The 15,067-nt window shown below is 44.7% G+C and overlaps 1 protein-coding gene across 10 annotated transcripts in view; it reads left to right on the forward strand.

Moving 5' to 3' along the window:
• LOC121567299 (DISP complex protein LRCH3) overlaps positions 1 to 15,067 on the forward strand; it is a 69,360-nt gene that overhangs the window by 46,305 nt on the left and 7,988 nt on the right. For 2 of the 10 annotated variants that reach the window (XM_041877229.1, XM_041877227.1), the window contains exons 11-18: positions 3,193 to 3,232; positions 3,567 to 3,731; positions 4,068 to 4,115; positions 8,360 to 8,413; positions 10,323 to 10,403; positions 12,695 to 12,772; positions 13,187 to 13,223; positions 13,515 to 13,616. In XM_041877229.1, coding sequence (XP_041733163.1) covers positions 3,193 to 3,232; positions 3,567 to 3,731; positions 4,068 to 4,115; positions 8,360 to 8,413; positions 10,323 to 10,403; positions 12,695 to 12,772; positions 13,187 to 13,223; positions 13,515 to 13,616 — 605 coding nt within the window. The remainder of the gene's footprint in view (positions 1 to 3,192; positions 3,233 to 3,566; positions 3,732 to 4,067; positions 4,116 to 8,359; positions 8,414 to 10,322; positions 10,404 to 12,694; positions 12,773 to 13,186; positions 13,224 to 13,514; positions 13,617 to 15,067) is intronic. The other 8 variants (XM_041877228.1, XM_041877231.1, XM_041877232.1 and 5 more) reach the window with 8 other exon arrangements.

Consider the following 15,067-nt stretch of genomic DNA (forward strand, 5'->3'; position numbering starts at 1 on the left):
TTTGTCAGTGTTCCTATTTATGTATTTTGTCACGGTTCGCCCTGCGCGCCGGGTAGGCGAACGGTTGCTATTTTAAACCATTTCATTTGTCTGAAGGTACAATCTCTGCCTTCCCGGCTGGCCCAGAGAGCAAATCAAGTGCACTATAGACCTACTGCTGGCCATTCGGATGGCTCAGATGACCTTGTCTGCAGTAAAGTAGCAGGCAGAAAAGAAAGCTACAGCAAAGTTGATACTGTGAGATTTCAGAATGTTTAAAACCGTGACTAGAGAGAGACTGTCAACGAATACAGCAAAGAGATGCTGTTCTATGAGTGAGTTCATGTTTAAGTTCTTTCTCAGCACTGTCAACTTTTATAAAACCATAAAATGCGCGTTCTTCCTATTTCCACTCAGTGCTACAACAAGCACTGCAGCAGTAATGAATGAGTAGGAAAGTGTATCTATAGGCTTGCATTGTTGTTATTATTAGCGGCTTGGGTCTTTTTTAATATCGAGGAATATTTCACTTTCTCTGTTCATGGGAGTGACAACATGAATTTGTGCATGAGGCAGTGCGACTTGAGTTTCGCAGTCAGCTGGAAGACTGTGTCCCTTTTTGGTCCGTGTCAGTGGAGGAAAGGGCGAGCGGAGAGATGTTGAGAGGCGGACCCTCAGTCTGCTGCTCTCTCCCTCCGCTGAGACTGACCATCAGATGCAGGCACCCATCAGCCCAGTAAAATAAAAATAAAAAGCCAATTATTATTTAAATGTATGCTCACTCACCTGTGCTTCACAAGGAATACAACAACGGATCTATTACCGGTGTGATCATATAGCCTACCTCTAATTTTGAAATATATATATTTTTAATGGCCCGAACAGCAATGCATTCATTGGCAGGGCAATTCAAGCAAAGCTAAGATGCGATGATGATGTATTGGGCCTATAGCTTACTGCACAAACCTCATTGCTACAGCACTGTTTTTAATTGGTTAATGTTGCTTAGGCTTACACTTTTCAAGTCATGTTAAAAAAAAATCTGAGCGGTAGTTTTCGGCTTGCATTTTGACTCGGTGATCTTAACTCAGAAAAGGTTGGTGACCACTGTTGTAGAGTTTTCCCTGTTAACACTATCAACGTTTCCCTTTACTGTGGCAATTGTGATCGAATCAACACAATGTTAGACACTTTCAATGCAACATACCGAAACAAAAGAAACTATGCAAGAGATTTTGTTGTAGGCAGAACGCATCGGAGTAGGATTCTATTGCGTTGACACGCACTTCTCAGCCTGTACTTTACACAGACCGGTGTTTTCTAAACAATCAGAGCTGCAGTAGGCCTATATGCAAATAGACCATTGCCATATATGGATCTCTGTGCCATTTACTTTGAACTGGACTGTGTTCACAGCATTAGCGGTCGTGAGTAGATGCGCTTGTTTTGAGAGCAAAGTGAGAGCTGCATGTAGCCACGTGTGCACATTTTGTTCATATTCTTTGCTAGTTAGTGAGTTATTAGCCCAGTTATAGATCATTTGTAGTCAGCAATAGGGGCGTGATTGCTTCCTACAAGAGCACAAAACATGTACATTTCTAGACTCCGTTGTGTCCTCCTCCCAGAGTGCAAAGAGCCTTGGCATGACCCTGGACAACACCCTGTCGTTCTCCGCTAACATCAAGGCGGTGACCCGATCCTGTAGGTTCATGCTCTACAACATTCGCAGAGTACGACCCTGCCTTACACAGGAAGCGGCACAGGTCCTAATCCAGGCACTTGTCATCTCCCGTCTGGATTACTGCAACTCGCTGTTGGCTGGGCTCCCTGCCTGTGCCATTAAACCCCTACAACTTATCCAGAACGCCGCAGCCCGTCTGGTGTTCAACCTTCCCAAGTTCTCTCACGTCACCCCGCTCCTCCGCACACTCCACTGGCTTCCAGTTGAAGCTCGCATCTGCTACAAGAACATGGTGCTTGCCTACGGAGCTGTGAGGGGAACGGCACCTCCTTACCTTCAGGCTCTGATCAGTCCCTACACCCAAACGAGGGCATTGTGTTCATCCACCTCTGGCCTGCTGGCCCCCCTACCTCTGTGGAAGCATAGCTCCCGCTCAGCCCAGTCAAAACTGTTCGCTGCTCTGGCACCCCAATGGTGGAACAAGCTCCCTCACGACGCCAGGACAGCGGAGTCACTCACCACCTTCCGGAGACACTTGAAACCCCACCTCTTTAAGGAATACCTGGGATAGGATAAAGTAATCATTCTACCCTCCCCCCCAATTTTTTTTCATAATAAATAAATAAATACAAAAATAAAATAAAAATTGATATATTGTAAAGTGGTTGTCCCACTGGCTATAAGGTTAATGCACCAATTTGTAAGTCGCTCTGGATAAGAGCGTCTGCTAAATGACGAAAATGTAAATGTAGACATCTTTGAAAAGCGAGTCAGTTAAATAGCTTTTTTTTTTCTGTCTTAAAAGGGCAGTTGTATTTTGAGACAGGCTTGAATAAGCTAAGTAGCCAATAGGTAGAGGGTAACATAATTTGTCTGATTCTCTGTAATAATGGTATGAGAATAATAATGTATTTTATTTTGTAAGGGGGTTTCTTGCATCACCTCGTCTGTTTACCAAGTGGATATATTTTTTTTAAGTCTCATGGAATGTAGACCTACATTGAACACCACACATTGGTTGCTACTGTAGGCTGAATGAAATAACAGCTATTTCCATGTTAAAATGTTATGGGATGCATTTTCTCCATTGTTTTTGATCGTAGGAAACTATGGTAGGCCTACATTATGATCAAATAGTAGCCTACTTTACCACTGTCTGAAACTGTAACAAAGCGGGTACAGGCTCAGTGTTCACAGTAAACGCACACTGGAAGTTGCACAGAATTTTCACAAGTTATAGTTCGCGCTCAGCAGACCTGAAATTTGCTCAGTGCCGAATAAATGTAGAGTGAACATTGATTATAACAGTGTTGTATGTGATGTGTTACTCTCACACAAACACGAGTCCAGCTCTGTGGCAGATTCTCAGCCTGTGTTGTCGTGTCTCTGTTCAGTTTTTCACAAATGTTTTTGAACAGACCATATAATCTCCAGTCTAAATAAAGATCTCTAATCTAATCTGTATTGAGTTAGATCACACATCTAACCCCCTCCCTTCCCCCATCTGTCTCCCACCAACCCCCCTCCCTCAGGACTGCCCATGATCCAGCCTCTTCTGCCTCTCATAATCAGGTAACCAGTGTGTCTAAATGCTGTGTACAGCTTCCAATACTGATTATTACTACGTCAATTACTACTTGCATGTTTTAAAATGTGATTTATTGAGTCTAAATGTCAATATCGCCTCTTTTCAACTCTACTCCTCTCTTCCTCCTGCTGTCTCCTCTCCGTCTTTCTGTTTTTCTCTGCTATCTTCCTTCCTTCCTTCATCTCTCCCTCTCTCTCTCTTTGTTCCCTCCCTCTCTCCCCCCTCCCTCGCTCTCCCCCCTCCCTCGCTCCCCCCCCCCTCCCTCGCTCTCCCCCCCTCCCTCTCTCTCTCCCCCTCCCTCTCTCTCCCTGTGTTCAGAGAGGGTCAGGGGCCAGGATTGGTGCTGGTGCGGGACTTGGCGGGGTCCCTGGTGGGGGCGTAGAGCGCGTGCGGAGGATGGCCCAGTTGGCCGCCCTGCGGTACGAGGAGGAGAGGCAGAAGTCGCGCTCAGTGCAGCGGGACACCGTCATGACCTACGTCAAGGTTCCTCAGACTACTATTCATTTTTATTCTGTTGATTTTATGTTTTGCTCTTGGATCACTGTATGCAGTGGCGTAAGTGGGGAGTTAGTGGGGCGTTTGTAATAGAAAGTACTGATGCTGTGTATGTATCTACAGTAGTCTTCATGTTTTAAAATGTTAAAGTATAAGATAAATATGAATGGCCTCAAATGAAAGTGACATTCTCTAGTGCGTTTTTACTCATTCATTATCTGATCTCAAATCCAAGTAGCTTGAGTAGTGAGCTTAAAAAAACACTTTTACTTTTGGATACTTTTGCTCTGTGTATTACTGAGACTGGTCTCTCGGTCTCCACAGCACAAAGCGTCTCAAAGCCCTACCAAGCTTAGTCCCACAGAAAACGAGGTGAGTCCACACACTGCTCTCTACACTCTCTTCTCTCCTCCCTTTCCTCTTTGCTTTGTTTTCTCTCACTCTGAAGGTTTCTCCATGGTGAGTTAATATGGGTGTTGGCATGAAAGGTTATATGTATAACTAAAAAAGCATCGGATTTAATAAAGTTTCACAGGGGCTCTCCGTAAACATGACCACACATAGTCTTCAGCAGTCACATCCGGTGTCCATTCCTCCCATGCAATCTACCTCATCCCACTTTACATTTACATTTACGTCATTTAGCAGACGCTCTTATCCAGAGCGACTTACAGTTAGTGCATACATTATTTTATTTTTTCATACTGGCCCCCCGTGGGAATCGAACCCACAACCCTGGCGTTGCAAACACCATGCTCTACCAACTGAGCTACCTCCCTGCCGGCCATTCCCTCCCCTACCCTGGACGACGCTGGGCCAATTGTGCGCCGCCCCATGGGTCTCCCGGTCGCGGCCGGCTACGACAGAGCCTGGATTCGAACCAGGATCTCTAGTGGCACAGCTAGCACTGCGATGCAGTGCCTTAGACCACTGCGCCACTCGGGAGCCACTCACTCGGGACGCGTCCTCCATCGCGTCCTCCGTTAACCCTCCACACACACATCATCCCTCTCTTTTGCTCCTATTGTGGTCACATGCCTTCCTTCACCCTCCCTCTCCAGTTATATTATCACTGATTCTTGAGGGTAAAGATGAAACATCTACGACCCCAGCAATGTATTGTTGTCGGTTAACAATATTTTTTATGACATTTTTTGTCCCTACTCTAAATACATCAGTGCTATATGCAGGGCTCCAGACTGCAACCATTTAGTCGCATTTTGCAACCCTTTAACTTCGCTGTGCATGTTACATTTTTTTATTGGTCGCACTGGTTCGAGATGCACATTCTACCTGGTCACCTCAATCAAAACATCCTATTTTTGGGGCAGATAAAACCATGAATTTGTTAAACAGTAAAGTACATTATCCTCATGATTCCTATAATACAAGTGTCTGCCCTGCTGCTGTGCCTGCCTGTTTCGTTGTGGCCGGCTGCTGTAATGCTTGTGATTGTAAAACATTTCAAAATGCAATTGCGTGGAAAAAACACAACTTTGGAAGCAACTAGTTGTCCATATTAAAGAGAGGAGGGTCTCAGCTTTCTGTAAGTATAATTTGTATTATTGAGCTCAAAGCACACTGTTTTACAATCACGTTATCTGATATGGCTTTGAAATACACAGCACGTGAAATTGCACATTGGCCATAGCAAGTGCACTACGCCTCATTGCAGTTTTCTTGGGGACAATTACTGTTAGATTAATACATGGCTATAAGCAGTAGTTGTTATATTTAGAGTTAGCGATCAAGCTGATGTGTTTTGCGTTTCCACTTCCTCAGTTGGTGAATAATCCCCAATTGAATTAGGCATTGGTCTGAAGCCGAAAATGAAAGGAAATTCACACGAGCTCCTTCCATGCAAACAGCTTTGACCTACTACAGTAGCTATGTTGGTCTATTGTACTTCAAACAATGTGTATGCAGGTTGCTTAGGATTCAAACCTTAGGATCTCAAACCACAATAATGGGATTTGTACTGCATCTAGGGCTGTGGCGGTCATGACATTTTGTCAGCCAGTTATTGTCATGCAAAAGACTGCCTGTGTCGCGGTAATTTACCATTAATTAACATAAACACGTTTAGCATTTCCAGGCCAAAGCATACAAGCCGCTGATGCACACCTTTGGAACATCTACATTTTAAAAAGTATATTAAATCAATTCAATATACACCATCACAATAATTCCATTATTTATTCTAGGCAGGTCTAAAGAAACATTATGACATGAAGAAAATGTATTTCAGAAGAACAGAATAAGAGTTACCTACTGTATGTTATCTGGCTATGCTCCATGCCATAGGCTGTAGGCTAGTTTAGCAGACAAGATACACTATATATGCAAAAGTATGTGGACACCCCTTCAAATTAGTGGATTCGGCTATTTCAGCCACACCCGTTGGTGTTGACTGGTGTATCAAATCGAGCACACAGCCATGCAATCTCAGTAGACAAAGATTGGCAGTAGAATGGCCTTACTGAAGAGCTCAGTGACTTTCAACGTGGCACCATCATAGGATGCCACTTTTCCAACAAGTCAGTTCGTCAAATCTGGGTTTAGCGGATGCCAGGAGAACATGCCAGGAGAACACTACCTGCCCCAATGCATAGTGGTAGCATCATGCTGTGGGGATGTTTTTCAGCGGCAGCGGCTGGAAGACTAGTCAGGATAGAGGGAAAGATGAATGGAGCAAAGTACAGAGAGATCCTTGAAGAAAACCTGCTCAGGACATCAGACTGGGGTGAAGGTTCACCTTCCAACAGGACAATGACCCTAAGCACACAGCCAAGACCATGCAGGAGTGGCTTTAGGGCAAGTCTCTGAATGTCCTTGAGTGGCCCAGCCAGAGCCTGGACTTGAACCCGATCGAACATCTCTGGAGAGACCTGAATACAGCTCTGCAGCGACGCTCCCCATCCAATCTGACAGGGCTTGAGAGGATCTGCAGAGAAGAATTGGAGAAACTCCCCAAATACAGTTGTGCCAAGCTTGTAGCGTCATTCCCAAGAAGACTCGAGGCTGTAATCGCTGCCAAAGGTGCTTCAACAAAGTACTGAGTAAAGGGTCTGAATACTTATGTAAATGTGATATTTCAGTTGTTTAAAAAATATATATATATATTTGCTAACATTTCTAAAAACCTGTTTTTGCTTTGTCATTATGGGGTATTGTGTGTAGATTGATGAGGTAAACAAAACTATTTAATCCATTTTAGAATAAGGCTGTAACATACCAAAATGGGGAAAAAGTAAAGCGGTCTGAATACTTTCCGAATGCACTGTAAATTGAAGTCTATAGAGCCTGTCTGCATTCCTGATTTCTGTAACCTCCAAAGCCCTATTGTAACCTCCAAATCACATTATTGTGGGAGCACCTCCTCTAAGAGTATGAATTAGGCTGTTTTAGAAGGTTTGAATCCTAAGCAGCCTGCATACACATTGTTTGAAGTACAATAGACCAACATAGCTACTGTAGTAGGTGACAGCTGTGTGCTGGAAAATCGGTGTGCGCAAATTTTGATTATAATGACTAAAATAAAATTGCATTGACAGAGGAAGGAGCGTACTGAATCAATGCATAAGGAAAGGTCTGTAACGTTAGCCAGCTACATTGCTAAGCAAGCCAGATTTACATTTACATCATTAGCATATTGACTACTGTTTAGAGTAACGTTAGCTAACGTTAATGTTAGATGCGCAATGCCCATTACATGTTTTATACATTAGCAGCGTGGCAGTTTCCCAAAATTTGTGGGATAGCTATATTGTCAACAATGAGTTGTGCTGGTGCATGATCCGTCCATACAGCTGACGTTACAGCCCTGTTGGCTTGTAGCTAGCTAACGTTACTGGCTAACATTAGTTGGCTAGCTAACTGGCAATAGCAGTCAATGACGTTCGCTATCTTATTTGTGCTTATTACATGCAAGTGTCAAGGCCAACAGTTTACACAGATGACTTCAGCCATGTGGAAAAACCTTCCATAGCAAAATATATCTAGCTTCCTTTGCTTGTAGCAAACGGCCAGACAGATCATGACGAGAGGCCGCTAATCAAGTTGGTGTCATATTGGCTAAGATATGATGGTAGGGAGATTAAAATGTAACATTGAGCTTCAACCAATGCATATACTATACCACAATAATATTAGTGCATAAATAATTTTAAAAAATGAATTCTGGAGCCCTATATTGACAGTAAAATATAACAAAAGTAGCCTAATTGTCAACCCAAAATTCATGACAATCACTGGATTAGGTTGCATATAAAAATATTTTGTATCATCCATTCCTGCTTGGACATGTTGATGTGACAACTTATTTGTTGAATACAATCTCGGTAGTCTATTGCACTTCTTAATAAAGCATTGTGAATGACGTTATAAGGTGCTGACTCAAATGTATTCTATTGTGTGATGCTGCACACTTTTTTTTCGGGGATGCCACCAAATCATGGGCCAACTGTAAATGTTAGTGGCACCAGTGCCACCAGGGGAAAATGTTAGTCTGGAGCCCTGGCTATATATCCTAGCTATCTCCCCCCCTCTCCATCCTGACCTCCGGTCTTCCCTGTGTGGTCTGTCCTCATTCCCTCTCTTCCACTCCTCCCTGCCAGAACACGTACCCCTCCAGGCGTTCCACCCACACGGACGACTCTGCCCTCTTCATGGTAAGGCCCCGGGGCAGTGCTCCCACTCTCTTCTTCTCTTCTCTGCCTACAAGTGTGCACTCCTTCACTCCTCCTCCACTGAATTTAAAACAGTGGTCAATTTAGATTTTACATCAACAAATAACCTTCAATTCATTGCATTTTCATCTCTTATCAAAATGAAAAGGAAACCAATAAATACATTTACTCAATAAAAATGTATTTTTCAAGTTATCTTTCTCAAAAAATGTTTGTATATCATTCCATACAATAATCTGTACTCTTAATAAAAAAATTATACTTGGCCCCCGCTGCAGTTCCCGGTCAGCCCCACAAGGGGTCGCGACCCCGACTTTGAATACCACTGTTTTAAAAGGAAGCAACTGGGGAAAGAATTGGTAGCCCATGTCATACTTACACCAATGCAATGCTGTTTTGGGGGATTTTATTGTATTTTTTTACAAAAATGAATCTTATGCTTTTAAACCCATGTGGGTAAATGAGTGCCCACTTTAGGAGAACAGTAGGAAATGGGAACATGACCAGTGTGTCACCTGCTCTGTGTCCGTCCTCTACCCACACGTCAACACCCAATAACCTTTCATAGACCTCTCCCTCTATCTCTAACTAGTATTCCAGGGTTGTATTGACACTCTTGTCTACTGTTTGGTTATATAGCTACACACATTCACACTATAATGAATTTATAGACTTAAAGGTAACTGCCAAAATAAAGGAAACACTTGAGTAAATGAGGGATACAAAGTATATTGAAAGCAGGTGCTTCCACACAGGTGTGGTTCCTGAGTTAATTAAGCAATTAACATCCCATCATGCTTAGGGTCATGTATAAAATGCCCAGTTGCCCATTATTTTGGCTACCATGGTTGGAAGAAAATATCTGTGACTTTGAAAGAGGGGTGTCAAAGGAGCATAGGGTGTTTTTAAAGGGTGTGTGTGTCTCAGTCACCAGATCTCAACCCAATTGAACACTTATGGCAGATTCTGGAGCGGCGCCTGAGAGCGTTTTCCACCACCATCAACAAAATGGAATTTCTCAGAGAAGAATGGTGACTCATCCCTCCAATAGAGTTCCAGACACTTGTAGAATCTATGCCAAGGCACATTGAAGCTGTTCTGGTGGCTCGTGGTAGCAACACCCTATTAAGACACTTTATTTAGGAGTTTCCTTTATTTGGGCAGTTACCTGTATTTCGTCATATGCATAACGTTTTCAGTGTGGAAATCCGGTCTTTCTCATTGATTGTAATTGCATCTGACAATCTTATGGACTGCGTTCGGTTTTTCCAGTAATCCAACAGTCTTTTAGTCAGTGAGTGATGCATTCCTCCATTCACCGTCACTTTAAAAGAAGAGTCTGGCATTTGACAACATTAACTGGGTCGTGTTCATTGTGCACCAAACGGAAGAAAGCGGATTGAACTGCCAAGTGGGACTAAGATGGAAATGCTCATTTTTGTTTTCTATCAAGTGCCTTAATGAACACAACCCTGGCTATTATACATTTTACACACAAACGTTCCGCCGACCCAAACTGTACTCCTCTGGCTCTCTTTTCTCTGAGCACAGTACGGTGTAACCCAAGGATCAGCCTGCTTTGGTAGACACAGCTTATTTACAGCCTGGGTTGGGCGGGACATGGTGAGCTAACCATGCCTCTCGGCTCACTTTAAAAAAATAATGGCACCCTATTCCCTACATAGTTCACTACTTTTGTCCAGAGACCATAGGGCGCAGCAAATAGGTCCCTTCATCTTCCTGAGGCATTGTAACCAGCTTATACCTGTCTTGGCTTAACCCCTCTCTTCTTCTCCTCCTCCACCTCTTTCCTATCCGATTCCCTTCTTTCTGTATTTGTTTATTTTCTTGCTCTCTCTCTTTCACCCATCTCCGGCTGGTTCACTGTTAGAGCGAGTACCAGCCTCTCATGGTGTTTGAGATAGACACTGACACCAACACTATAAAGAGGAGGCCTGGCACTCACAAGCAGGTGAAACACATTTTTGGTTACAGTACTACACACACACACACACACAAACATTTTACTTTTAGTGAACAACTATGTGTACGCAGCATACAGTCACACATTGTTGGATTAATCACAGCAATTCATACAAACAAACCAAGTCATAGGCACTTAATCCTAATTGCTCCTGTAAATTGCTCTGGATAAAAGCGTCTGCTAATTGACTAAAATGTAAAATGGTATAAATGCGCTGTCTGCAAACATACACTACAGTGCATTCGGAAAGTATTCAGACCCCTTGACTTTTTCCACATTTTGTTACGTTACAGCCGTATTCTAAAGTTGATTTAAAAAATAATAATCTCATCGATCTACACACAATACCCCATAATGACAAAGCAAAGTTGCAAGTTTATTAAAAATAAAAAACATAAATACCTTATTTACATAAGTATTCAGACCCTTTGCTATGAGACTCGAAATTGAGCTCAGGTGCATCCTGTTTCCATTGACCATCCTTGAGATGTTTCTACAGCCAAGCTTGTAGCGTCACACCCAAGAAGACTTGAGGCTGTAATCTCTGCCAAAGGTGCTTCAACAAAGTACTGAGTGAAGGGTCTGAATACTTATGTAAATGTGATATTTCAGTTTTTTATTTTAAATACATTTGCTATAATTCTAAAAACCTGTTTTTGCTTTGTCATTATTGGGTATTGTGTGTAGATTGATGAGGGGGGAAAAAAACAATTTAATCAATTTTAGAATAAGGCTGTAATGTAACAAAATGTAGAAAAAGTCAAGGGGTCTGAATACTTTCCGAATGCACTGTGTATATATACAAAAGTATGTGGACATGCCTTCAAATTAGTGGATTTGGCTATTTAAGCCACACCTGTTGCGGACGTATATAAAATCGAGCACACAGCCATGCAATCTCCATAGACAAACATATGCAGTAGAATGGCCTTACTGAAGAGCTCAGTGACTTTCAACGTGGCACCATCATAGGATGCCACCTTTCCAACAAGTCTGTTTGTCAAGGTGCTGTTATTGTGAAGTGGAAACGTCTAGGAGCAACAACGGCTCAGCCGCGAAGTGGTAGGCCACAGAAGCTCACAGAACTGGACCGCTGAGTGCTGACGAGCGTGGCCCATAGAAATCTTCTGTCCTCACTACCGAGTTCTAAACTGCCTCTGGAAGCAACATCAGCACAAGAACTGTTCGTCTGGATCTTCATGAAATGGGTTTTCATGGCCATGCAGCCGCACACAAGCCTGAGATCACCATGCGCAATGCCAAGCATCGGCTGGAGTAGTGTAAGAATCGCTGCCATTGGACTCTGGAGCAGTGGAAACGTGTTCTCTGGAGTGATGAATCACGCTTCACCGTCTGGCAGTCCGACGGACGAATCTGGGAATGGCAGATGCCAGGATAACGCTAACTGCTTCAATGCATAAAGCCAACTGTAAAGTTTGGTGGAGGAATAATGGTCTGGGGCTGTTCTTCATGGTTTGGCCTAGGCCATTTAGTTCCAGTGAAGGGACATTTTTACACTACAGCATACAATGACATTCTAGACAATTCTGTGCTTCCAACTTTGTGGCAACAGTTCGGGAAGGCCCTTTCCTGTTTCAGCATGACAATGCCTCCATGCACAAAGCGAGGTCCATACAGAAATGGTTTGTCGAGATCAGTGTGGAAGAACTTGACTGGCCTGCACAGAGCCCTGACCTCAACACCATTGAACACCTTTGGGATGAATTGGAATGCCGACTGCGAGCCAGGCCTAATCACCCAACATCAGTGCCCGACCTCACCAATGCTCTTGTGGCTGAATGGAAGCAAGTCCCCGCAGCAATGTTCCAACATCTAGTGGAAAGCCTTCCCAGAAGAGTGGAGGCTGTTGTAGTAGCAAAGGGGGCGACCAACTCCATATTAATGCCCATGATTTTGGAATGAGATGTTCGACGAGCAGCTGTCCACATACTTTTTGTCATGTAGTGTACCATCACACACACAGACGCAACCATACACGCGCACAGTTATTTTGAGGCCCTTATCTGTGCAGCATGCTGTGCGCACTGTGGTTACTCAATTAACAGAACAGTACTCAATTTTCTCTCCATCTCTCTCTTCATATAAAATCTCCATTATTTCACGTCTTTTTCTCTTTATCATATTTACCTTCACACTTCCTTGAGTTACATTTTCCCCCCAATCCTCATCGGATTTTATTTAAAAAATCCCTCAACCACCTTTTGGCATTCCTTTCTTGTCTCTCTCATTCATTTTTTTGTCCTCAACCCCCCCCCCAGTCTCTTTCTGGGTCTGGGATGTCCATAGATGGGTGTGTCTCTTATCCTGCCGACATCGCCCCCACATGTCTACAGCAGGTACTGCAACCTTGCGCGTCGTCTTTTCAGATCAACCTCCCTTCTCCGTCTCTTTCTCTTTATTTCCTTATACTTTGGCTTTTAGAGCATGCTGCTAAACACTGGTCCAGTGCTCCATGGTTCTATGCCCATAGTCCACCCTCTCCGATCTTTGATGTAGCTGTAAAAGAGATGTCTGTAAACACCAAACAGTCAAGATGAATGGTAATGCTAACAGCGCTAATTTTGGCGTCAAAAGATGCTTGAGTGATGTTTACGGGCCTTTACCCTTCCTATTACATCTCTGGTGTGAGACACCGGAGTATTGTTGAGGGAACCGGATATGCATGAATGCTGGTGTCAAATTGAAAGAGGGATGAAATTAACTCTCTCTCCCTCTGTTTTCTCTCCGCTGGGACTCGACTGGCCACTCAGCAGGGCGAGGATCGCTCCTCCTCCCTGTCTCCCACAGGTAAGACACCAGTCACACTATTCCTCCATTTCCCTCTACAGTTACATCACGGCTGCCATTCACTGCTAGGTGCAGCTAGTCCTACTGGCTTCCAGGGAAACCAGATTATAAATGGCTGTGAACTTGTGCGGCTTCCCACACACTCCTCCCCTCTCCTTACTAATTTACTAATTTCTGTATCCCAAATTGACCACTACCCCCTAGACGTTCCTGTGGATCTGAAAGGATTTTATTCCACGCCCTATTCACTCTGCCACTCTCCCACCTGCTCACTTCCTGTTCTGCTTGCAGCCCTCCAATCACCTTCTTACCCTGGCCCTGTTGCCCCGCCCTCCTGCCAGCGGCCAGACAGCTTCTTGTTTGGCCTCAGCCAGAAGGAAGAGCAGAGGAGAGGTATGTCACTGGATCACAACCTCTGGATCTCCGTTGCATTGCCTTGGGAGCTTTCAGAAGAAGGTGTTGATACCTCTCAAGTGTGTAATGCGCATGTCGCAATTGAGTGTCGTATGTGACATTGCTCTGGTAACTGTAGCTTGGCTGATAGACACGACTGGATGGGATCCTGCACAGTCACTGAGCGAAACTGTAGATAGTCTAACAATATAGAAGGGGGCGGTGGGGGTGGATAATTTTAGAAATCTGTCCATATCCAAAATGATCTATGTTTTAAATGGGGGAGGGGAAATTGTCGGCTTTTGTTTTGACTGTTATGGATGATGTTCTGCTCTGTTGGTTTTGTGATCCCATCTGTTACTTTGAGTTCTGACTGACTATAGGTCTGAGTTCTGTCTGTTGCTGTAGAGTTCAGGGACTTCCATGTGTCTATTACTTTAAGTTCTGTCTGTTGCTGTAGAGGTCTGTCTGTTGCTCAGCGGTCTGTCTGTCTGTTGCTCAGCGTTCCGTCTGTCTGTTGCTCAGCGTTCCTTCCGTCTGTTGCTCAGCGTTCCTTCCGTCTGTTGCTCAGCGTTCCTTCCGCCTGTTGCTCAGAGTTCCTTCCGCCTGTTGCTCAGAGTTCCTTCCGCCTGTTGCTCAGAGTTCCTTCCGCCTGTTGCTCAGCGTTCCTTCCGCCTGTTGCTCAGAGTTCCTTCCGCCTGTTGCTCAGAGTTCCTTCCGCCCTGTTGCTCAGAGTTCCTTCCGCCCTGTTGCGCAGCGTTCCTTCCGCCCTGTTGCTCAGAGTTCCTTCCGCCCTGTTGCTCAGAGTTCCTTCCGCCCTGTTGCTCAGAGTTCCTTCCGCCCTGTTGCTCAGAGTTCCTTCCGCCCTGTTGCTCAGAGTTCCTTCCGCCCTGTTGCTCAGAGTTCCTTCCGCCCTGTTGCTCAGAGTTCCTTCCGCCCTGTTGCTCAGAGTTCCTTCCGCCCTGTTGCTCAGAGTTCCTTCCGCCCTGTTGCTCAGAGTTCCTTCCGCCCTGTTGCTCAGAGTTCCTTCCGCCCTGTTGCTCAGAGTTCCTTCCGCCCTGTTGCTCAGAGTTCCTTCCGCCCTGTTGCTCAGAGTTCCTTCCGCCCCTGTTGCTCAGAGTTCCTTCCGCCCTGTTGCTCAGAGTTCCTTCCGCCCTGTTGCTCAAGAGTTCCTTCCGCCTGTTGCTCAGAGTTCCTTCCGCCCTGTTGCTCAGAGTTCCTTCCGCCCTGTTGCTCAGAGTTCCTTCCGCCCTGTTGCTCAGAGTTCCTTCCGCCCTGTTGCTCAGAGTTCCTTCCGCCCTGTTGCTCAGAGTTCCTTCCGCCCTGTTGCTCAAGAGTTCCTTCCGCCTGTTGCTCAGAGTTCCTTCCGCCCTGTTGCTCAGAGTTCCTTCCGCCCTGTTGCTCAGAGTTCCTTCCGCCCTGTTGCTCAGAGTTCCTTCCGCCCTGTTGCT

Source organism: Coregonus clupeaformis, chromosome 6 (genome assembly GCF_020615455.1).
Source record: "Coregonus clupeaformis isolate EN_2021a chromosome 6, ASM2061545v1, whole genome shotgun sequence".
Lineage (NCBI taxonomy): Eukaryota > Metazoa > Chordata > Actinopteri > Salmoniformes > Salmonidae > Coregonus > Coregonus clupeaformis.